General features: G+C 38.3%; 2 protein-coding genes across 21 annotated transcripts in view; one reads left to right on the forward strand and one right to left on the reverse strand.

Moving 5' to 3' along the window:
• Nucleotides 1-2,926: 2,926 nt before the first annotated feature.
• Nucleotides 2,927-9,654, forward strand: BFAR (bifunctional apoptosis regulator). 10 transcript variants are annotated; one of them, XM_072877892.1, is made up of 9 exons: nucleotides 2,927-3,092; nucleotides 3,585-3,670; nucleotides 4,737-5,014; nucleotides 5,870-6,071; nucleotides 6,452-6,621; nucleotides 7,280-7,424; nucleotides 7,677-7,847; nucleotides 8,364-8,566; nucleotides 9,462-9,654. In XM_072877892.1, the coding sequence occupies exons 3-9, from the start codon at nucleotides 4,749-4,751 to the stop codon at nucleotides 9,652-9,654; spliced, it is 1,350 nt and encodes a 449-aa protein (XP_072733993.1). In that variant the 5' UTR covers nucleotides 2,927-3,092; nucleotides 3,585-3,670; nucleotides 4,737-4,748. The 10 variants fall into 10 exon arrangements, with proteins under 10 accessions (XP_072733993.1, XP_072733995.1, XP_072733992.1 ...); XM_072877894.1 differs by having other exon boundaries at nucleotides 3,598-3,670; XM_072877886.1 differs by having other exon boundaries at nucleotides 2,928-3,092; nucleotides 3,574-3,670; nucleotides 4,684-5,014.
• A 1,077-nt stretch (nucleotides 9,655-10,731) lies between these two features.
• The window catches only part of PLA2G10 (phospholipase A2 group X), a 35,796-nt gene continuing 21,646 nt past the window's right edge, over nucleotides 10,732-24,881 (reverse strand). For 9 of the 11 annotated variants that reach the window (XM_072877896.1, XM_072877900.1, XM_072877899.1 and 6 more), the window contains 3 exons: nucleotides 19,524-19,689; nucleotides 16,620-16,726; nucleotides 10,732-11,935 (listed from right to left, as the gene is read on the reverse strand). In XM_072877896.1, coding sequence (XP_072733997.1) covers nucleotides 11,790-11,935; nucleotides 16,620-16,726; nucleotides 19,524-19,689 — 419 coding nt within the window. In that variant the 3' untranslated portion in view covers nucleotides 10,732-11,789. Of the gene's footprint in view, nucleotides 11,936-16,619; nucleotides 16,727-19,523; nucleotides 19,690-24,881 lie in introns of those variants that run through there. The other 2 variants (XR_012044912.1, XR_012044914.1) reach the window with 2 other exon arrangements.

Here is a 24,881-nt window from a genome sequence, read left to right on the forward strand (position 1 = left end):
TGCAATAATCCACACTATGAGTTAATACAGTTTTACCTTGGATATAATATTGTATGCTCTATTTTTTTTCTGGTGCTATCATCTTGGAAATGTGCCCTGCATATAGGATACAAAGTAATGTTTTACAGTAACAGCAAAGTACTCTGCTGAATTAGGACAACTACCCATCTCAACCAATTTCTGTCTGGTTGGTAGTAGTCAGAACTACCATTTGATACTAGACATCTTTTCTCTTTGAAGGTCTAATGTCCAATTAATCCCCTCAGATTTACTTTTGGGTTGGGTTTTTTTTTTTTTAACTATTAGATTACTTCTGTTTGCATTTGCCACTATCATTACTAGTGTCCCAAACTGCACAACTAGAGCTTGAGTAGATGGGAGTACTTCACTTTCCTTTTGCTTTCTGAGAAGATCTGGTTTGGAGAAAAATCTAATTTTTGATGGTGCAGTTGACAGCCCAGGTGCCTCATTCTCTGGCTTTGTTCCTCTTTAGGAAGAGTCTCCTCTTTACTGTCTTCCTGTATATAATGTATTGCAATAAAAATGAAATGCTATTATGTGTTAAGAAGAATTTAGAACTCTCATAATATTTATTCAAGTTTTAATCCCCATTATTGTGTAGTTTTCCTTAATTAGTTTTCTGCTTGCCATTGTATATGTCAAGAAATGTTTCAGAGAGCATACATCTTCACTTTTGTTTAGTTTCAAAAGATAACATACTTGCCTAATTAATTAAGTACCTGCTTGGTTCTCTTCCCTGTATGTATTAAAGCAGCTGCACTTATGAATATGTAGTTTGTAATCAGAGTTCTTCAAATCTCTCAGTTTTTAAATGACAGCAGAAAAGGTTGGCTGGTTTCCAAATTACTGGGTACTCTTGGGAGAGAGCAATACAATCAGCTAGTTACAAGACCACATTGCTTTTTTATGCATGACAGTTATAAACTAGAACAAAAAGGCCACATTTCCACAACATCACGTAAATCTGCAGCACAGACTGTATCAAACACTTTTGTATGTTCTGCGGAGAGGACAAGATGAAATGGCCTCAAGGACGAGAGGAAATGGCCTCAAGTTGTGCCAGGGGAGGTTTAGATTGGATATTAGGAAATTTTACTTCACTTAAAGGGTTATCAAGCATTGGAACAGGCTGCCCAGGGAAGCGGTTGAGTCACCATCCCTGGAGGTATTTAAAAGACGTTTGGATGAGGTGCTTATGGACATGGTGTAGTGGTGGCCTTGGTAGTGTTAGGTTTGCGGTTGGACTCGATGGTCTTAAAGGTCTTTTCCAACCTATACAATTCTGTGATTCTGTGATTTACTTCACATACTTTACTAATGTGAAGCTAAGTGAAAACACACACAGAAAAAAGTAGTAAAAAACTAGATTCTAGAACAAGGCCTAAATATTCTGGGCCACATTTTCACCTGCCATGTACTAAGGTAGATTTAGATGAACTTTCTCTGATCTAGAAGAGGTTTAATACTTCCATACTAGGGTAGTTAAAAGATTTGCTGATTGGGAGTTAACTTCAAATATTTAAGTAAAACTACAAGTAAACTTAAGTATGAGCTCATTGGTAGATCTTTTCATAAAATAAGCCTTGCAAGCTAGGTTGTACAGACTTACCTGCTTGTCCGCACTTCTTCTGTGCTGCTAGTGGTGTTTTAATTTGTATTTGACTAAAGCTGAAAACTACTTTGGAATCCATAATCATTCCTGTGACCCCTCAACCATTATAGCTAGAATTTTTTGTTAAAAAAATATTGAAATGGCATGTACACTTGAGCATAAATGCCTGTTTATTCCATGTGGATAGGAAATTTGTCTAGTATTTAATTTATTACTTTAATGTATTAAAGAAGGCCAGAATTGGATCTTGATTGTTTTTGTCACAAACAGATCTGAGGAATAATACTGCAGTCTTGCTAACAGAACTCCATGTGCGAGTAAAGAAGCAATAACTGTTAAGTAAAACAACTAAATATGGAAGTGTGATATGCAAATATTGGATCATTGCTCAAACAGTTGACGAACTTTTCAGCTACATGTTTTTCTGTCCCATAAGAAATCTGATTAGGATAGTTCTAAAGCAAACAAAACCAGAGCTATGTATGTGTCAGCATGGTAATAATTGTCCTCTGGATAATATGGGAGAGGAAACAATGACAGAGTATTATTTTCTTTATTGAAATAGGCTGGCATAATTAAAACATTAATGATTTGGTTTTGGTAACTCAAACGTCATTTGAACTGGACTTGCAGCTTGTATCAATCTGCAGTAAGAACAAAATCTTTAAGAAAATGTTACTGTGTTGCACAGTCAAAAAATACATCTCACCAGTACTTTAAAAAATCACTCAATTTTCTTTAAACTCTAGTCAAAAACAGAGACTGATATAATTGTGAATGTGTGTATATATAGATATACTCTCACGTGGTAAAAATAGTCTCTGTGTGAACCAACCTGGTGCAGTATGCGTTAGCATTGCAGTCAAACTAGCATCTAAAAGTCTAATTTACTTCTGAGATTAACCCTCTCGTTCTTAACTTGTAAAATAAACTTTAAGCAAAGTTTCTGTGAAGGAAGTTTACCCGGGTGCGTAGACATACATTCACCAAGCGTAGCTCAATTCTCGCGAATATGGAAGTCAGCGTATGAACAAAAATGTGAGTGTTCCTGTCCGGTGATTTTAAAAGCTTTGAAATACAACGCTTAAAGATGAAGAAGAAACGGGCTCTGCTTATATAGACCGTATCGATAAGCCCGATGCTGGAGCTCGGCAGCAGAGGAGGCTGTGGCGGTTACCCCTACCCGAGTGCCCTTCTCATTTCGGAGCCCGTCGCAGGACGCGGGAGGGGGAGGCCGCTGGGAGCTAAACCCTCCGCCGCTGAGACGACGCTCACCCGCCTTTCCCGTGAGGCGACGGGCGCAGGGCGGTGGGAAGAGCGGCGGCAGCTGCGCGCCCCCCCGGCCCGCGGCGGAGCAGCGGCGCGGCGCCAGGGCCGGGCGCGCCCCCGCAGGGCGGCGGCGGCTGTGCGGAAGCGGCGGGGGGAGGCCGCTGCGCGCCGCGCCCGTGGCGGCCGGCGGGTGAGTCGGGCGGGGCACGGCATGGCGCGGCTTCTTGCCTGTCGCCGGTGGGGCTGGGGCTGGGCAGGCCGGGCTGCCGTGGAGCCTTCGCCTGTGCTTGCTGTCTGGGGGTGCCCGAACGGCGGCGTTTCGCTGGGCTCCCCTCTGCTGCTGGGAGCGTAGGAAGGGATGGGCTGGTGACGCCTCCGAGATGGGCCCTGCCTTGCCTGCGGGGGAGGGGGGAAATGACCGTCACGTCGCTGCAGGCCCGAACCGTCGGTGCCTCGGTTTTGGTAGCAGCACAGAGGGAGGAAGCAGGCTGAAGTTGGAAAGAGGAGGCAGGAGAGGAGCTTTCTACTTCTGACCCTTCTCTTATTTGGTGCAGAGACTGAGTGGTGAAATATTTTTGCACCCACAGAAATCCTGTTGCCTCTCTTTTCTAGGAAAACTAGAAGAACGTTCTTAGGTGCAAACCTTTGTTTTTTATTTCTCCTCTTGTAAGTGATGTTTCAGGTTTGTCTTTCAGAAAGCCAACAATCCTTGCTTTGCTAGGAAAAGACATCTTTGTAAGCAGTCTGAGGATCCTAGTTGCACTATTGGTTTGTATTTCTGTACTGCTTGTTTTTTGTTTTGTTTTGTTGAGGTTTTTTTAATTGTTATTCTTTACCAACTTGCATGCTTACCTCTTGGTGCTTGATCTGGATGGAAAGATGGTAACTTAGTAGTAAGCAGGAGACACGTGGTGGAGGGTGTAAGCATATTTTGGTTTGGTAGTGCCTGAGAGGAGAAAACTATAGTTTTTGATAGCTTCTAACATATCATGACTGGTAAGTAAGTGATCTGGATCGGTGTTTTTCTTAAGAAACTAGATACAGCCACCTGAGAGAATATAGTAGGAACATCAAGCAGGTAGGTTTATCTTTTCTGTAAGCTTGGAACAATCTTAAACTCTTCTTATTTGTGCATTTGCTGAAATACTAGCAAAGAGTAATTACCAGTAAAGTTAATACAGAGTTCAGTCCTTCACTGAGATGGCAAGCAAATCAATCCAGATCAATCCCTTATAATTCTGAAGCATATGACTTTGTGGATCGAATTTTTTTTTTTAACATTGCACAGCAATGTCTAGCATTGACCTTTGTTAGTAATGTTTTATTCCATGTGCTTGAAAAGAGTAGTGATGGAGTAAATTAGATCATTACATTATACTGGTGTTTTATTTTTGTATTCTCTATGATATGTATTTTCTAATTATATTTCTTTTGATTGGTGTCTTTTACTAAAACCTTGATTAAAGATACTGTCAAAAGTAATCTGAATCATAGTGAGTTTTTTTGTTTCACTTTCATGTGTTATGTAATACAGGAAAAGATAATATAGGGAGATTGAGCCCAGCTGTTTACATCTAGAATCTGGTTTTGATTGTAGTTTGTAATGAATATGTTGTTGAAAAAGTAGAAGATCATGTTTCATTTTGGGGAGAGCGAAGTTAGTTAAAAAGTTTAAAACCACCAGAGCAACAAAAGAATTACAATGATAAATTATACTGCTTGCTATTCTAAACTTTTATAATAACTTTTTTCTTAATGAGGTTTATCTTGTTGCTTTACAGAAGTAATTCCTTACCTGCTTTCAAGATCTAAGAGAGCTTTCTGTTTGCATAAGGCATAAAAGAAAATGGAAGAAGATGAGACTTTACAAGGTGAAACAGAGAGGGCAAAAGTTGAAACACAAGCTACTCCTGAGATCGGTCGGCGGATATCAGTTAGTGAGTTCCTTTGCCACTGCTGTTACGACATTCTGGTCAATCCCACCACCCTGAACTGTGGGCATAGTTTCTGTAGACATTGCCTAGCCTTGTGGTGGGTATCGTCCAAGAAGAATGAATGCCCCGAATGCAGAGAAAAATGGGAAGGATTCCCCAAAGTCAACATCCTCCTCAGGTGAGTATACTATGCCATTTTGGAATTTCTAAAACCACTGAAATTAGTTGTCTAGTTTCTTGAGTTTGCTGCAGATTTTTGTAGTTTATTGGTAATCTGAACTGTGGCAAGGATGTTTAAATCCTGAAGTCTTTCATGTTCTGCACTTGTACTGAACTGTTCAAGCACATTTTTCTGCATGGAACTAAAGGGTGGGTTGGTTGGCTTTGGTGTCCGTCCCGTCCCTGTCCCCCGTCCCCCCCCCCCGTCCCGCCCCGATTTTTTTGGGGGACGGAGAGAAGGGGTCCCTTCTTACTATTGAGACGCTTGCATCTTTTAATACAGCTGGTTGTTTCCTAATAATTCAAAGTTAGAATGATCTTTGATAATTGTGTAATTATTCCTGTAATAGGAATTATTTATAGGAAGAAATGTGATCTTATTGCAGAACAAAGCTAGAAACATCAATTTGCTGTCTTGAATTACCCACAAGTTCTTGTGTTAATAATACTTTATCTTAGGTTAATAATATTTTAATAAATAGAGGTAGGCTCTTATGTTGTCTTTTGCTTAGCATTTTTTAGTAATTGAGGCTTGCCAGTAGCACAGACAAGTCTAGTTTTATATAAGAAATAAGGATTTATTTTTTTTTAATGTGATATTTTAACTTCTTCTGTCTTTAGAAGCTAAGGAAAATGTTGTTTGGAATTAATTGATTTGAGTTTAACTTTACTAAGTATTAATAAACTAATGTTTTCTTGCTTTCAAAGATTACAGTCTTTAGTAGAGGTTGGCAAACTAATCCAAAAATTAGTCCCTTTTATGAGTGTTAAGCCTCAATGGTTGTAGTACAATGACAAATATTTTTCCCATTAGGGATGTTATTGAAAAGCTATTTTCTGATGCCATTGAACAAAGAAAAGAAGATATTCAACAAAACAGTGATGTAGCACGCAGCTTAGCAACCTTCCAGAAATATGGGAATGACCAGATCCCTACAGTTCCAAACACAGGAAGAATTAATCCTCGAGGAGGAGGGTTTTTCTCAGGCGTTCTGACAGCTTTAACATGTGTAGCAGTAAGTTTCATCTGGTTGGTTTTCTGTATTTACTTAATTAAGCATGTAATCAAATATACTTAAATTACACGTACATAAAAAATTGTCAGCACAGAAGAGACTTCAGCTGAGCGGAGTAAACAGAGTTGTCTGTCAGGAACTACAATTGCAATATACAGCAAACAGAAGTTACACAAATGGGGTAAAACTTTGAGATACTTTCTTATAACCTGAGTATTCTAGGGTCCATAAAATGGAAGATTCTACATGTCAAGCCCCTTAAAGCCCCAAGTGTTAATTTGTATCATTAATATATTTGCTTTGCAGGTAAAGGATCTCTTGGTTTTTTTTCCTTTTTTTCCTTTTTTTTCCTTTTTTTCTTTTTAAAAATCTATTTATAGGTAGTTCTACTTGGATATCACTGGAGTAGCAGAGAATTTGAAGAAGATCTTCTTGTCCACAAGCCTGTTGCTAAATGGACTGCTGAGGAAGTGATACTTTGGCTAGAGCAGCTGGGCCCATGGGCTTCACATTATAAAGAAAGATTTTTACTGGAGAAAGTGAATGGAAGGTGAGAGGCCTAATTGTCAAGAACAGCTATCATTTGATTGGACCACTGGATAGCTTTCATTAAGGATGGTATATTGTGAAATGACCGTACTTCATTCCCTAGATTGTGGGAATATTTTGTTGATGTATCAGAATAAAATTCAGGGGAAGTTTTAACACTTGTAGTTGAAAACTTTAGTAGTAGCTACTAAGCAAGATAACTGAAGATTTTCTAAGAACTTTTTAAAATGCTGACAATGCAGACTGAAATGATACTGAAAGTAAAATTCTACTAATGTATTATCCACCCCTCCCACCTTTTCTTTCTTGTGAAAATATGCATATGCTATATGCATTGTTGCATTCCACCCAAGAGCTCTAGGTTTGATTTCAGGAGACCAGACTAGATCTGTGAAGTACTGAAGAACTGTGTTCAATAATAGCCAACAAGCTGATAAATTTGCATGCTGAAAGCAGGCAAAAGAAAACTTGAAAAGGAGGATATTTAAAACCCAGGCTCTGAGATGCAGTTGATTCAGAACACTTGATGTGGAATGTAAACCAACAGGTGATACCTTCTATCAGTAGCTTACTGTTTCAGTATGTAATTGCTGATTTGTTAGTCATACCTTTTTGGTGAAGAGGCACTGTTTACCTTCTGAATTCTTCTGCTTTTGTAGACTCCTCCTAACACTGACAGAGGAGGATTTCGCAAAAGAGCCTTACAGTATAGAGAACGGTAACCATAGAAAAGCTATTATGGCGGAACTGGAATGTGTGAAAACTTTAGGCGTTAAACCACCACAGAACCTTTGGGAATATAAGGTAAATTTTACATAAAGTCTGTCATGTATATTAAGTATTTTTCAAATAATATCTTTAAAAGAAAATTCTCTTAAAGCCAGGAGGAGTGTTAAGGTAGTAGAATTACCCTTGTAAAAACTGCTCAGTTTAATGAACTGTTGTATTTGAAAAATAATCATTTGAAAAATGATTGTCAGAAAAATCTAAGAACTGGCATCTCCCTTTCATTTTATTTTTTCATTGTTTGAAACTTGATAATTTGATACCTTTCAGGCAGTAAATCCAGGAAAATCACTCTTTCTTCTGTATGCACTGAAGAGTTCTCCAAGACTCAGTATGTTATACTTATATTTGTTTGATTATGCAGAAGCTTTCCTACCTTTCATGCACACAATTTGCCCTACGCAAGAAGACAAGTATGAAGATATTGTCACAAAACTAGTAGTAAGTGTTCAAAACATTAAATACACTACTTGCTTTGGTTATAAGCATTTTAAGACTAGCAGCATAAAAACACATGATGTAATTATTCATCATTTCATTTCTTTACAATACAACTTAAAAAAAGTCCTACAAAGTAAGCAGTTTCTTGATTTTTATTGTATGTGATTACCAGTGTTGTGACCATTACCTTTAATAAGATTGATGTAAGGCTTTTAAGACTTTAAATCTGTGAAACTCATTTTTTTTGAAGTTCACATGAGTATAGAAAGGCTGTTCACCCAAAATACCTGTATTTTAACAAATGGCATTATAAGGTCTGGCTGTCTGTGATGTTTTATTCTAATCTAATGGAAATTACTGGGTTATAGTATTATCTACCAGAAAGTATACTAAAGATAAATTACTTTTTTCAACGTATGAAAAAACAAATTTTCAACAAAAGAGTAGTGGAAATAAGCCAGTATTGTGTCTGTTTAATAGGAAATTGATTAACAGTCTTTTTACCCTAATTTACAGGACCTTAAAGATCCTTCTTGGAAACAGTGGAGAGAATTCATTGTAAAGTATTTCTTTTTGCCATACCAGTTGATAGCTGAATTTGCTTGGGATTGGCTGGATGTGCACTACTGGACGTCAAGATTTATAATTGTAAATGCCATGTTGCTCTCTGTTCTGGAATTATTCTCCTTTTGGAGGCTCTGGTCAAGAAGAGAACTGAAGTAAGTCTTACTGAGCTTGTTGAAGAGGGTAGGAAGTACGTGGCCTTATAAATAGAAAGTAACAGTCTTAACGATTTCACGGTTGCTCACTGAAAAAACAGTGTCTGACCACAACTCTGAGGATAGTAAGAACATGTGAATCTGAATCCGCACATGTACTAGCACTCACTCTTGAATATCTTTATTTCTGTGAATACTTGAAAGGGTTTCTTACAGCTGGTTTCACTGATCAGATGTAGCAAATGCAAGTAACGGTAATAAGCATGTTCTTAACCATTGGGTAAATACTAACTCTTACCTTGAGAATTGCCTTTTATGGTAATGGTATTAGCTGTCAGCTGAGAACTACAGAATTTTGTCATGATATGCTTACAACATAGTTATTAAAGGATGAGTCCTCAGGATCATAAATAAGCTTAGTTACACTGATAGTATTTCTGATAGGTGAATTGCTGTTTTCAGTTAGTGCTTTAGCTTTAATTCAAGCATATTAATATTACTTCATAACTGCTGTGATCTGTTATAGTTTTTAGCACTTGCATAGGAGAAATTCTTGTTTTGGTGTATACTGGGTTTTCACTCTCTGCCAGCAGCTAGGGGGCAGAACATCTTCAAAAGAGAACAGGGTACATAGAAATAATCTACGACAAATCTGGAATTTGACCACTTTAACTTCCTGTGCTTTGTGGTCTGAATAAATTGACTTAATGCTTCCTTATATAAAATCCAGTATTGCTGTATTTTAAGAAAGTTTTTCTGGAGTGCAAAATGATGTTTTACAGGTACCTGAGTAAGTGCTAAATCATTTGAGGCTGCAGCACATACTAGCTTTTCTTAGAATGGGTAAAAACAAAATGGAAAGTTCCTCTAAGCCTCTCCCTTTCCTTTTTCACAGGACTATTCCTCACAGAATGTGGAGACATTTCTGGAAAGTCTCAACCCAGGGTCTTTTTGTTACCATTTTTTGGCCTTTTATTCCTCAGTTTGTTTGCAATTGTTTGTTTTACTGGGCCTTGTACTTTAACCCAATTATAAACATTGATCTTGTGGTTAAAGAATTAAGGCGTCTGGAGACACAAGTGCAGTGACTGGCATTGGAACTTTTGAGCTGTTTAGCTTCTAAAAATGGACATTTGAAATATGCTTTGCTTTTCTTCTTTATATATGTGGCAGTGAAAGTGGTGGATTATGTTAACTTAAACATACAAAAAAGCCTTAAGGTAAGTTACTCTTAAACCAGCTGATTCCAACTCTGAGGATGGGCTTTATTATCTGAAAGGAATTTTCTGTTGAAAAAAAAAAATTTACATTCCTAATTTAGCCATGTAAAACTTACACAGCCATGTCACCCTATTTTTGATCAAATCAAACTTCTCTGTTCTGTCTTGAGCATTCTGGTTATTTTCAAGCCTGCCTTAAAATCAGTGTCTTCTGAACAGCTGCAGTGACTTTTTTGATTGGTTTTGTTTTTTTAACTTAGCATTTCATACCAGCAACCTGTTCCTCAACTTAAGTTTGCCAAAGGAAAGCTCTTCCTGGATAGGCTTGATATTGAAAGTACTTCAGTGTTTTCAGTCAGCTTTACGTGTAAAGTTGTGACCGTCAAATACAGAGTATCACAGTATAGTTTGTCCTAAAATTCCCCTTCTTGGAGGCAAAGACTGCTTGAGTTTTCTTGTCTTCTGGAAAATGTGGTGATTGCCATTCAAAATTTTTTATTCAGATCAGTTAGACTTCATCAATAGCTTCTTTTAATGCTCTCCTCTTGAAGTCTGTTGTTAATTCTTAAATTCAGGGTTATCCCTTAAAAGGAGTATTTTGGAAAAGTGACCTGACACTGTAATTATTTCTTACTGCAATATAATGTGTGTATCTAGATCTGTGAGCAAATATTGGCTGGAAAGTTATTTCATATAAACAGAATTGCCATTTGTTAATGTATGGTTTTTGACTGAAGCAAAAGTTGAATTTTTTGAGAGCTTTTTCCCCTTGCATTCTACATTGTTTTGGGCTTTTCGTGTGTATCATTAATATAAACTTTAAATTTGCCTATGAATATTTTTAAAGATTAAAGATCTCTTTTGAAATCTTTATCCTTCCTAAAGAAGTGTTGTTTTTTGGTTTTTGTTTTTTTGTTTGTTTGGTTTTTTTTTTAATATTGCAGTACTTGTCATTAGCTTTGAGTTGTGTAAATTTGTTCTGTAGCCCTGCAGGTTTAAATGAGGTGGGTGAAAGTAGACATTAAACACTCCCAGTTCTTAAACTGTTAAAATTAGCAGTTATGAAAAAGTAATATTCAGCAATTTGTGTTACTGATTTCTCTTCCTAAAAGGTTTCAAAAAACTATGAAGTGACCCTACCTAAAACCATCTTTACATCCCTATGAGGTATATATGCTTCTGAACTTTGCAAACTCTTGCTGTCCAAGATCAGACACTAATGGGAAAGGCAGTTGGTCCTGGCAGCTGTGACTTTTTTCAGGTATCTGTCTTGGTGATGGTTTGCATTTGCACTTTTAAATCTGTCTCTGAAGTTTTAAGGGTAGAACTTCTTCCCTGTGCCTGCGGGAAACTCAAGGTGTACATAGAGTAAGGAGCTTGAGTCATATCAAATGAACAACTTCTTAGAAAACTGTATCTAAAAAGTAAATACTAGGAAAAAATAATTATATTAGGCAGTTTTTAATACAGGTAGGACTACTTAAGATGAATGCGATGCAAAAGTTAAATTAGGCTTCATAATAAGTGTTTAATATAGATGAGAGGGCTCTTTGTGCTGATGCTGTCACTTCATGCATTTCTTCCGGTCAGTTCGAAGTTAACAAATGTTAAAGTAAATGTTAGTGGAAAAGTTTGATTTGTATCTTATAGCCAGTGGAGAGGGGATGAAAAGTTTACAGTGAATGATATTATGAAACTGAAAAATCTGTGAATCTGAATATAAACAAAATTAAGTCAGTTACTCCTTGAGCTGATAAACTCAAATTCCTATTTAGTCAATAAAAGCTTAGACAGAACTAATGAACTTGCTTTTTAGTCCATGCACTGTAGAAGGTAAATAAGAAGATAAATATTTACTTTGGCCATTCTGGGGTAAAGAGGCTGAGGTGGCAGGAAGGAGGATCAAGAAAGGGGAAAATCATTTGTTGTCACTACTGTGACAAAAAAAAGCCATTTTAGGTTTAAATAGGTACAGAGTTTTCATAAAGACTGATGTTGTCTGTCTAATACCTACACCAAGGCTGAATCTCACCACACATAAAGTCTGGCCACAAAAGGTATTTTGTGTGATAGGGAGCTTTAGAAAAACATTTGGCAGCTTCACGGTCACATTCACATGCCATTTTTTGACATTTGTCTTCTAGTGATTCTGAAAGAAAACACAGTAAGTTTGATGTTAGTCTGAAGTAATTAAAAATACCAAATGGAATACCAAGAATTGCTACCTCACATTCCATATTTGCCATATAAATGGCTCTTACATTTCAAGTGCAATAGGAATTCTACTGAGCTTTAATAAGACTCACAGTTCTTTCGTGCTCTTTAGGAAGAACTCCATGCTAGGACATCTCAGCAACAGAGAATATACAAGTATGGTTTGGTTTAGTGACTGTTGGTAATCAGTGTAACTATCTTGGCAGGTGAAAATGTAATAATTGGATAAAGACTTAAATACTCTTCTTCACCTTCTTTAATAAAGGAATGCTGATAACTGATTCCTCTTTAGAAGTGGTATGTGACCCTCCCTGCCCACCCTGCTGCTCTAGTGAAACTTGAATTTGGGAAGATATTTTCCATTTCACATGCTTTAATCTACTGAAGGATGTAGCATTAAAATTATATATGTGAAATAAGGGATGCAAAGATGTTCCATGTTCAGCTTAAATCACCCACCTTTATTAAGGTGTTCAGTAAGAAGTTAGGTAAGGTGTGTTTAAGGGCAGTAAGATCCATGTCTGGCCATATTTGTTTTATAATTTAGTGCTGTAACTTAACAGATTTCTTGGCATGAACATTTCTTTTTGGCATGAATGTTTTCTTCTACAGCAATATATTTTTATTTTATTGTGCCAACCCAGAAATGCGTGTTTTTTCTCTCTGCAACTGTCTGTAAATCGAAAAATCCTTGATTATACTTCGTCTGAGTATTTAACATTTTGAAAGCTTAGCCGAATCTCTGCTTGAGATTTGTCTAGGAGCAGAACAAGTGCTCAAATTCTGCTATGAAATGGAAGTGTCCTTAATGTATATATGTTGATGCTGCAACTAGCTACCCTAAGAACTATTCAATAGCATAAGTAGCATAAACCATGATAGGATTAAAAAAAAAAAATTAACTGAGAAGAACTGTTCCTTCTCTTGTTATTGCTCCAAACTTAATCTTCTCCATGGTACACCAGGGACTTTGTTTCAGCTTTGTTTCTTGATGACATGCCTATTATCTTGGCCAGTATTTTAAAATATTGTCAGCTTCTGAACTGGAACAGGAGCAGAACATTTACAGCCAAATACAGGTGGACTGTAACTTGACAGTTAATCAGGTAGTTTGAGAGAAAAGATGCTTAGTACTTTGGGAGTGGAGGAGGAAATTAGAAAGTAATGATTCTGCATGAGGTAGACACTTGGGCAAAGTAAAGGTTGAATGAAAAGGAGGAAAGGAAATACTGTCCCTGGGAGGGGACAGTAAATTCCCCTGGGAGGCAGCCCTAATGGGCAAAGGAGTCCAGGAAGGCTGGACATTCTTTAAGGAGGAAGTCCTAAAGGCACAAGAGCAGGCTGTCCCCAGGTGTGGAAAGACAAGCCGGCGGGGAAGACCACCGGCCTGGCTGAATAGAGAGCTCTGGCTAGAACTCAGGAAAAAGAGGAGAGTCTATGACCTCTGGAAAAAGGGGCAGGCAACTCAGGAGGACTACAAAGGTGTAGCAAGGCTGCGCAGGGAGAAAATTAGAAGGGCCAAAGCTGAGCTAGAGCTCAGTCTGGCTACTGCTGTAAAAGACAACAAAAAGTACTTCTTCAAATACATTAGCAGCAAAAGGAGAGCTAAGGAGAATCTCCAGCCCCTAGTAGACAGGGGAGGGAACACAGTGACCAAGGATGAGGAAAAGGCTGAGGTACTTAATGCCTTCTTTGCCTCAGTCTTTAATAGTAGGGCCAGTTGTTCCCTGGGTACCCAGCCCCCTGAGTTGGAAGATAGGGACGGGGACCAGAATGGAGCCCCCATAATCCAGGGGGAAATGGTTAGTGACCTGCTGCACCACTTAGACACTCACAAGTCTATGGGGCCTGATGAGATCCACCCAAGAGTACTGAAGGAACTGGCAGAAGTGCTCACCAAGCCCCTTTCCATCATTTACCAGCAGTCCTGGCTAACTGGGGAGGTCCCAGTTGACTGAAGATTAGCAAATGTGACACCCATCTACAAGAAGGGCCGGAAAGAGGATCTGGGGAACTACAGGCCTGTCAGCCTGACCTCGGTACCGGGGAAGCTGATGGAGCAGATCATCCTGAGTGCCATCACATGGCATGTAGAGGATAACCAAGGGATCAAGCCTAGCCAGCATGGGTTTAGGAAAGGCAGGTCCTGCTTGACCAACCTGATCTCCTTCTACGACAAGGTGACCCGCTTAGTGGATGAGGGAAAGGCTGTGGATGTTGTCTATCTAGACTTCAGTAAAGCCTTTGACACGGTTTCCCACAGCATTCTCCTGGAGAAACTGGCTGCTCATGGCTTGGACGGGTGTACTCTTCGCTGGGTAAAGAACTGGCTGGATGGCCGGGCCCAAAGAGTGGTGGTGAATGGAGTTTACTCCAGTTGGTGGCCGGTCACAAGTGGTGTCCCCCAGGGCTCTGTGCTGGGGCCAGTCCTGTTTAATATCTTTATCAATGATCTGGACAAAGGGATCGAGTGCACCCTCAGTCAGTTTGCAGATGACACCAAGGTGGGTGGGAGTGTTGATCTGCTGGAGGGGAGGAAGGCTCTGCAGAGGGACCTGGACAGGCTGGATCGATGGGCCGAGGTCAATTGTATGGGGTTCAACAAGGCTCAGTGCTGGGTCCTGCACTTGGGCCACAGCAACACCATGCAATGCTACAGGCTTGGGGAAGAGTGTCTGGAAAGCTGCCTGGTGGAAAAGCACCTGGGAGTGTTGGTTGACAGCTGGCTGAATATGAGCCAGCAGTGTGCCCAGGTGGCCAAGAAAGCCAATGGCATCCTGCCTTGTATCAGAGATAGTGTGGCCAGCAGGACTAGGGAGGTGATCGTGCCCCTGTACTCAGCACTGGTGAGGCCGCACCTCGAATACTGTGTTCAGTGTTGGGCCCCTCCCTACAAGAGAGACATTGAGGTGCTGGAGCGTGTCCAGAGAAGGGCAACGAAGCTGGTGAAGGGTCTGGAGCACAAGTCTGATGAGGAGCGGCTGAGGGACCTGGGGTTGTTTAGCCTGGAGAAAAGGAGGCTGAGGGGAAACCTTATTGCTCTCTGCAACTACCTGAAAGGAGGTTGTAGCCAGGTGGGGGTTGGTCTCTTCTCCCAAGTAACAAGTGACAGGACGAGAGGAAATGGCCTGAAGTTGTGCCAGGGGAGGTTTAGACTGGATATTAGGAAATTTTACTTCACTGAAAGGGTTGTCAAGCATTGGAACAGGCTGCCCAGGGAAGTGGTTGAGTCCCCATCCCTGGAAGTGTTTAGAAGACGTTTGGATGAGGTGCTTATGGACATGGTGTAGTGGTGGTCTTGGTAGCGTTAGGTTTACTGTTGGACTCGATGATCTTAAAGGTCTTTTCCAACCTACATGATTCTGTGATTCTGTCAAAAACTTTCATTTGATTTCAGGTCAGGTAAATTCTAAACTGAGTTATGAAATGAGAGGTTTTTGTGTTTTCTCTGAACGGCCTACTGTGTTGCCTTTGGACTATGGCAGTCAGAAACTCAGACTCGTTGTAAACAAGTTTATAGAAAGGTCTGCATTTTTGTGGTGCAAATAATAAACTAAATCTCAAGCTGATTTGCATTCTAGGTAGTAGCATAAAATTACATGCAAAGTAACTTTGACCTAGCACCTGACTTAAAAAACAAAACAAAAACAAAACCTAAAAACAACAAGAAAAAACCTTGCAAATTTTGGGGGCTTGTGAGAAGTTATAGTTTCAAAAAGTCTTTGAAGTGTATTGGAAAATATTTGCTAAAACTTAGGGAGTTGAACAAATAATATAAAAGAAATTCTGCTTTTTCCTGATAAACATGTTTTTGTTTGTTTCTTTGATATCTCTTTGTCCTTTTCTTTTATACTATAGCATGGCAAGTATATTACATTCATATTTCAGAGCAATCGAACAAAACTTACCAGGATATGGTCAGCCATCTGTTGCAACTTGTACACTAATTATGTAAATATTTTCAAATTAACATTTTATGGCTTGTGGACATGTTACTTCCATAAATAAACATACTCATCAAATATTTTATTACCTCAGTGTTTGAAATTTTAAGTTGTAATTGTGAATTCATTCATAAATTGAAGCCCCTAGCAGTGGGCTGTGCAACCGATCAGTGGTAAGTATGCCAAAAACTTGTCTATCATAAACTTATAAATGGTGTGAAATATTTTCTGCGAAGTATAAAAAGGATCCTTTTTAAACAGCTGTAACTTTCTAATCTCCTGTTTGTAGCTGCTCTCCAGTTGGAGACCTGCAGGGAGTAGCATAACATGGGTTCCTCAACATATGTAAATGCTGAGTAAAAAGAGGGGGGGGTTTCGTAGTGTTTTCTGAAAGGGTGATAGAAGCTTGTAGATCAGAATTTTGTTTGCTTATGTATGTCAGTATGTGGGGATTAAGAAACTGCATTCAGTTGGCTGGCATGTGCTTTCTGGAGGCACAGCTTACCCTGGCAAAAAAGTCACAAAAGGATGGTAAAATAAGAATTTTACAGTTAATTAAGAAAATGTCTTTCTATGAAGTCAATGAGACAATCGGTAGAAGTAAAAAAAACCAACCAACCAAAAAAAATCCAACAAAAAACCCCCACCAACCAAAAACTAGAACTGTTCACTCACCACACACAGCAGCATTGTCTTCACATTCCCAGTGGTAACTTTCTGTCTTGGGGTGACAGCCTGCTTGTTCTGCCTTACCATAGCAGCAGTCATGGTTAAAGCAGCACCTGAGAGTAACAGAAATGGGCTTGCCTTAATTCATCCTGTGGTGATTTATGGTCACCTAATTTGGCTGGTTTTTATCAGCATGTTTCTACAGGCTGTGAAATAATAAAACAGTCAGCATAGGTGAATGTGCAACCAGTTACCTGCTCAGGAATCAAAACAAGGTCCTTGTTTAATAGATCATCTGGAAAAAATGGCTTCTCTTTCATGTAATCAATGATGAGGAAAATGTCTGATACACATTGATCTAGTTGAACTTCCTCACAGGTGAAAATACAAGGAATCTTTAAAGCATTCTCAGTTTTAAACACAACAACCTTCTGTGTGGGTATGCCTCCCTCCTAGCCCCTTCCAAGAAAAAGAGTAAATGCCAGAATAGTCTGTCAGATAATGAATGATGTATTTTTCTGCCAGTTATTGATGGTATTTTAACAGTTAGTAATAGGGAAGGGACAAGAAGATCTGTTAGGCTGTAGCGTACTATCATAAATGTTGTCTTATAGCAAAGTCCTTAGATGGTGGCAGAAAAGCTGAAAACAGGTGAAATCTTCACAAATAAATAGGAACGGGTGCTGTTTAATGCCATAATATAACTAAAACTGTTTGCTCAGTATCATGAGAAAATTTGGAAAATTGCCCAAAATGATGATTTCAAAATTGTCCTTGTCATAATTGGGACAATGTATTCATAGACTTTTTATCACATTGTGGAACTGAAGCGTACAGGTAAGCATTAATGGCATATTTTAATGTTTAAAAAAATAATTACTCTTTTGGTGTAGAGTCATTGCAAGCCCAGAATAGCAAGCAGGGGAGGACACAAGGATCTGAAATTAGATGGCTTCTAAGTTTTTTGCTGCAAACCATAGTTTTTTGGTTTGTTTTTTTTTGACTTGGGGGAAGAACAGAATGTATCCGCAAGCTCTTTGCATTTAGTCATTCAGTTTCCTCCTGGTAGCCTAAACCCATCATATTACAGTAGGCACATGATGTTTAGATGGCTTTTAGATTGCCTGAGGAATTTGTGTCTGCAATAGAAAAAGTTAATGCTGTGAGCTCTCACTTGCAATTACTGTTTTTTCCTGTGCTTATTAAATAATTACTTGGTAATTCCACGTGAATCTCCATTTAAAGATCCTGCAGCACGTAACAGTTGAACAGCACATGCCTGTGAAGTAGCTCAATACATCCATTTCATGTGTAGAAATAAATTTAAAAAAAAATTTAAAAAGAAATTGATTTCTAGTGAGTCTTTGTAGCAGTACTAAGGTAAACAAACCAGGAAATAAGGCTGCTTTTGCCATAGTGCAGTCTATCTTCATGTGTTTACAAAAATGTTTAGAATTACTTTAGTTCTCTTTTAAGCATTTTAAATAAAAATAGATGCTTAAGGATTTTACATTTTATCTTATGAAAGTAATATATGATTGTCTCCATTTGAAAGTTTATAAGTGGCAGGCAAACATCTAAATTGCAATAACTGTTATTTGAATAACTCCATTACAGACGTTCTTACTTCAAATGAAGTATTTCTGTATTTTCACTTAACTTGTTTTCAGGCATTATTCTGAATGTAAGCAGCCCACGATGTAGCTCAAAACTTTAAGAAACCAAACTTGGTAAGAATGTTTGTCTCTACATTCAATCGGTGCAATTCTTGATTTTGTTCAAATGCAGTAGAGTATGTACACTCACTTCTGGCTTGTCCTTAATGTTCTGTAGCTATTAAAACCACACCACAAATAGTTACCCATGTTTTATGAAGAAGCAGCTTCTTGCTACTGTGGGACTTTTACAAAGTGAAAAAATGGCCTACAATGAAAGATGGGCAAACGGCAGATTCTCCATCATTGTCTTTAGGTATACAGATGACCAGAACTAATAATAGTCCCTTCTTTTTGTGTGTGTTCCCAGTCATTAAAGTAGCAACTACATTCTACAAAATTGTCTTTAAAATGACAGATTACACATCCAAAAATTTGAAAGGCAAGGATTCTAAAAGTTTTAGGTCTAATCATGACTAGAATCTTCACGCAAAAAAAAAAAAGAAATTTTGAACTTGCCATATATTCTGCCCTAAATGTGAATATCAGATGTTTGTTTTCCTTTTAATTTACTGTCTATCTGTCTGATACATCAGAATGGTGGGGAAATGTATCATTATAATGATAAACTTGAAAATATAAAACCTTTACTTAACTACTGTAACCAGAAAATCATCTTCCTGTCAGCTAATGTTCAATTATAAATTAAATTGATGGTCATCAATATGCTGAGATTTAGTAATAAATACAAAGGTCTGTCTTTAGAATTATTTTAGTAAAAATTCATAATTCCTTTTATTCAGAAGTTATTTTTCAACAGGTTGAATTTTGCATAATTTTGTGTATTATTTTGAATACCAATAAAATGGGATGGATGGCAGTAGAATCAAAAGGTTTTTCAGTAGAGTTTTTTTAAATTTTTATTTTTATAGATAGCTTGAATGTTTGAGCTTTAAAGCTTCTCCAAGAAGACTTTAGTTCCTCAGCTCTTGACCAAACAGCAACAGCCAAGAAACTCAATTGTACTGTGAATCCAATATTAATGCAATGAGAGTTTGAGTTAAAGGCAAGTAAGACTCATGTAGATCTACAGTTAACACAGTTTTAATGCTTCCGCATTTCTTGGCAGTCTGAGGTATGTTTAAACTCTGTTCCCTCCCTGATGTTAAATAGGCCTAGTTCATATTTTAGTTCTTTTACTCAGTCATCTGCATACAGTCAGCACTTAATCACTCAGATAAATAGTTACTCTTACCAGTCTACTCTGTCCTTGGGCCATCCTCTTCCTCCCAGACCACAGTAGCATCCATAACGTAGGTAGGCAAAAGGTGATCGTCCTGTAGTACACCTAATGGCTCCGGCTAATTCCAGAATTCCTCTTCGATTTCTAAAATGGGCTTCCCCAAAAGTGCCTTCATAAACTGTGGAAGAAAAACCTCTATTTTTTAATTGAATCAAACATGGAGATATAAAACAGTTTTTATTTTTTAAAAACTTCGATAATAAATGTCAGTATTTGAAAAGAATAGTTTTCTTTTTGACACTTTGGGGCCATACTGCTTGACGCAGTCCCTTTTTACCCCAATCTGTAGCGAGCAGAATATTGAACAACATTCTGAATAGCTGCAGTGGTTTCCTCCCATCAAGGCAGCATACAATGGCAGACTTCAGTCATTTCCAGTCTTAAAACTGGCAAGGGCTGGCATGTGTTCTGTGGTCTAGGTCACTAATCTCCTAAGATTAGATGCGCTCAGCGTTGCAGTATTTTCTCCTTATAACATGCAATTTTGGCCATATTATTTTGTAGAATATAATGCTTTACATTTGAACAAATATGTCCTCTATGATGGGGTTCTGTTTTTCCTCATTTTTAGAGGAAGAAGCCAAATAACTGGTGGGGGTGGTGGGGTGGGTGTAGAGCAGGGAAGGGGGCGGATGCTTGGAGTTATTTCCAGGGAAATTAGAAGAAGTGTTGCTTATTTTTTTCTGTTTCATTTTGTTTGGGTTTTGTTGTTGTTGTTTAAGGGATTCTCACCATTATTTCTCCAGAACAAGACTGTATTTAGGAACTTTATTTTAACTATCCCGTGTCAGTACTAAAGCAGGAGGCCCAGGGCAGCAGATAAATGTTGAGATACCACATGACTTTTCTTAGAGCTTCAGGTTGAGCTAAAGCATCGAAGACCTGAATGGTAATAGGTAGCATTTACTTGCAGTTCAGGCTCCAAGCTATTTGCAGCGATTTTTAAGAAGTTGAATGAGTGCAAAACAAATTAGTGGAAGGCTGCTGATTAGAGTTGTCTTACTAATTAAACTAATGATTTATTTTGGTATGAGAACAGTTCATAAACCTTAACTCCCAGTACTGGATACAGATTGGGAAAGACATTAAGCTTTAATAACTGATAATATCTGTGAGAGAGACAGACAGCAGAAAAAATATTTAGACTTCGTCATTGAAGGCTTTGATATTTATTTTCCTACAGAATAACTATGTGATTATACAGTTTGTATTTAATCCATATAATCATATAACCTATTATAATAGACTAAGCTATTGTAATAGATTATATGATTAACTAGAATCAGTTAATGGAAGATCTGCCAGAAAAATATTGTTCCCGGCACAGCTGAAATGCGTGGGATGCTGGTGACCTCCAGCATTTGTAATTTCATGAAACAAAGGAATTTAAACACCTCATGAAATCACCTCACTAAGAAATACAACTGGTTTGTATGTGAGAATGGTTTTGTATGTGAGAAAAAAAGCTTTAGAAAGAATGTTTGTAGCTAATCCTTACTTATGAAAATAGCTAGGCTTCGTAAGACAGTATTTAGTACTTTTCCGACTGGCGACTACTCCCAGATCTTGTTCCCTCCTGCTTTGTGGGCATGTGATCTAGGGAGAGGAGAGGATGTTGAAACGAGTGCTTAAACTTGCATGTGCATCTTTGGCCATTGATTAGAAGCGCTTGCATCTTGAGGAGTTGACAAAGCTTCCTTGGCTATGTAGTCGCTTGCAGCTTGTTTCATTGGCACTAAATCTTCCTTGCGAAGTTAGTGAATAGTATCTGTTGTGTCATGGCTCCCATTCCAGGATATTACCTGGTTTTCTGGTAAAAAGGTAGGTTTTCTGGTAAAAAGATCCTCTCACGCTTTCCCAAAGGGTCTATAAGGTGTACTGGGTGGACTCTTTGGAACCTGTAGTTCTAGGTGTCAAAATAACAGTCACATTGTGGAACTGACACATGATCGTCTCCCATTCCGTTGTAGCTCTGGATATATGTTTCAGCTCTGGGTAGCAGAAGCATTAATTTGAGTATAACCAGATTCTTATCTTTACAAAGTGTCGAAAGTGTTCTCTTCACTGTCAGTACAGGTTCAGTAAATTCCCAGCTGAAAAAAACCTGCAATAAGGCTGCAGCTTTACAAATGACAACTGCTGATACTCTTAAATGTTTAGTAAGATTTGGCTAGACTCTTGTAGCTAGCCAGTGATGTCTGAAGGAACTGTGTTAGTGGTTAATGGCAAAGCTGGGTTTGCTCTGCATGGCGTTAGTGATTCTGAAGAAATCCCTGAAGCATTTTTACATTGTGCCTCAGTTCCTGGCAACTGGGTAAGGATGGTGTAGGAGAGGTACAAGACAGGAAGAGGAAACGAAGGATTTCCAAGTCGTATTCCTGGCTGCATCAGAGAATCGTTTGCTAACTTTGGACAAGTCCCAGTCCCTTGATTTAAGTCCATGTAAAGTAGAAGTGATGAACTCTCTACTCCTGGAGGAGCTCAGGTGTAAATCTTTAAAATGTGCCATGTAAGGTAAAGAAAAGGACGTGAACTTTTTATCCTTGCAATTTATTTGTGTTACAGCATGTGGATGTCCAGTTGTAAACCAAGACTGCGTTGTACTGTAGATACTCTGAACATGACCAAAGGAAAAGTCTCTGTCCCAACAGCTTTGTAACCTGAGTTTAATAAAAGCGACGGAAGACCATCCTAGAACACATAGAGCTATGGAAACAATAAGAGTATCAGTATGATGATGGTAGGTTAGTGTATTAGCAACATAATAAAATTGCTAAAGTATTTTATCAGAACTTCTGTGGAATACAGTCAGAGTATGAAGTGACATTCTGTGTATTTCCAAATGTTTCATGATTATGTTTTTAAAATCTTCTGTGTGGTTTTGTTTGTTTTTATGAAGACTTCACATTTATCTTTATGGACAAGAGTATTCCTATAGGTTTGATTATGCATTCCTAATGAGTAGTGTCGTCCCTCTATGTCTACTCTGTTTTCTGTTTTCTGTTTTTGTCATGCAGATTGTGTGCAGCTCTATCGAACACAATATTGTGGGTGGGGAAAAAGGGAGGGAACCAGATCGTGTTTATTTTAATTTCATTGCTTTATAATGTGTATGAAAAAATCAAAACCACATAGTTTTGATAGCTAGAGGTCACAGGAAGTAAGTACAACTAAGTGTACAAAAATAATTTACAGTTAGACAATTTGAGTCTACTCTTGTTATGGCTTTTAATATTCTTGTAATATTTAATTCCAGTGTTTATTGCATAATAGGAATTGGAACTTGGTTAAAGTTTCAACTGTTCTAATTCTTGAAAGAAAACTTTAAAGACAGATATTTGGGCGGGGAAAAAAAAACTTAGAGATTAGTCCATCAGCAAACTTGGATTTAACTGGATGTGATGTAGCTGCTTTAAAGGTTGAAGGGAAACCAAAACCATACCAATCATAAGGCTACTTTAGGCACCATAAAATAGCAGACTGGGAAAGAAAAAAACCCAAACAAACCTACACAGTTGTCTTTGTGATTGTAATGAATAAGCCAGAGAGATCAAAAGCTATGAGGTGACTTTCTGAAGACTGAAATTAAGTAAACACTAAAGACTGCCTGAAAGTAACAGGAAGTAACCACTTAGATGTGTGTTGTGCTTGATTTTAAAACTGTAATTCCTGTTGCCCGAATTGGAGCCCTGCTGTGTGTGGAGAGTTTCAGCTTCATCACACTGTCTTGGTTTGTCTGTATAAGCTCTTGAGAGTTCAGATTGTGCGAAATGCTGTACATTATGTCTCTGCAAGATCTTTTCCACTATACCTTCCTACTCTCCTTTTTTCCTAGTTTTCCGAATAGCTTACAATAGTATTTAAAAATCCAGTCCCTTAAATTTTTATATGCATAGAGGAAAAAAACCTATTTTAGAAACACATGAATTTTTTGTGGAAGGTCATATTTCCCATAACATTTTACTCTTTGCAATGGGCACAATGCAAACATAATAATTATTTTTGCAGATACATAATTATATTTTTATTGAGATGCACAGCTGTGTATAATTATGATGCATAACTACATTAATCATTAGCATCTAATACAGTCTATGATGTTTTGTGGGTTTTAAAATAAATTTTAAGCCATTCTTTCAAACACTGAGGCTACAGAAACATTTTTTGAGTTAAATATGAGTAAGGTTTCCTGTAGTGATATTTCCTTTGTACAGTCATAGTGTTCCAGTAGTTCAGAACTTGAAACCTGGGAATAAGTAGACTTTTTGATGCATCTCCAAGATCTTGCCAGAAGTGGAAACCTTTAACCTGTATGCATTATAGAAACTTCTTTTTTTGTTTTTCCTTAGATTTTTTTCCTCTTGTTTCATAAGCCATCAAGAATGGCCTTTTTTGCCTCATCTTGTTGCCCAGACTACTGATGTGCTATCCCACAAACTATGGTCACATGTAAATTTTTTGAAAGGATAAATTTGCCTGTTTTGATACTGTGGACCAAGCATTGAGAAACAGGTAAATTGCATTTCCCTTCCTCCTCACTGCCTATGGAATGGGTGACTGCGAAGCCTGACTCAGAGCTATCGGACTGAAGTCAGGCTGTCTGTAATGATCACTCTAGGCTGGCAGAAGCAGTGAAACAGTCTTTTGTTGCTTTCCTTGATGTTCTTGCTGAGGTTTGTGCCGTGCAAAGGATGAAGTCTGGAGGATGGTCAAAATGCAGCAGGAATAATAGGGGCATGCTGAGGTCAGGAAGTAGAATTGGGGCAGTGAGCTTGGTGGGACCTTAAGTTGGCCCCATTATGCAAGCACCTTACCTTATGGTCTTTAATAATGCGATTGCCTTTTTTCCCCACCCCCCGACCCTGCTTTGTTCTGCACACAGAATCTGTTATAAGAATGAATTGAGGCTTTTGTCCTTGGGATCCTTCTATTTGCAAGATTCGGGTTGGTGAATTTGCAAGCTGTGTAGGAATGTATTAAAAAAGTGCAGGAAGACAAAAGAGAATCTCTTAATTAAGGCAGCTGAATGCTATTCTGGAAAACTGGATTTTATCCTTACAGCTGTCACAAAGGTTCAGCACGAGGTCAGTTTAATCACTTCAAAACAATGCCTATCAATGTTTACTAATAGTGTGCTCCCAGCCTGCTGAATATCCTGGGGTTGGAGTACCAAACTAACTGCACTACTCGGTAAGAGCCAGGCTTTGACTAGTTGAAGTTCTACATAATTTTAAGTAGTCGTAGGAAAAATCGGGTTCTAACGTGTCACCATGGGAACCTAAAATTAGTGGATGCTTTTTTGTGTCAGCC

This window comes from Ciconia boyciana, chromosome 13 (assembly GCF_034638445.1).
Source record: "Ciconia boyciana chromosome 13, ASM3463844v1, whole genome shotgun sequence".
In the NCBI taxonomy this organism is placed as follows: domain Eukaryota; kingdom Metazoa; phylum Chordata; class Aves; order Ciconiiformes; family Ciconiidae; genus Ciconia; species Ciconia boyciana.

Coding starts and splice junctions, on each gene's coding strand:
- BFAR (XM_072877892.1), top strand. CDS start 4,749: ATGGAAGAAGATGAGACTTTACAAGGTGAAACAGAGAGGGCAAAAGTT. Junction 6,072..6,451: donor CAGCTTTAACATGTGTAGCA/GTAAGTTTCATC, acceptor ATCTATTTATAG/GTAGTTCTACTTGGATATCA. Junction 6,622..7,279: donor CTGGAGAAAGTGAATGGAAG/GTGAGAGGCCTA, acceptor CTGCTTTTGTAG/ACTCCTCCTAACACTGACAG.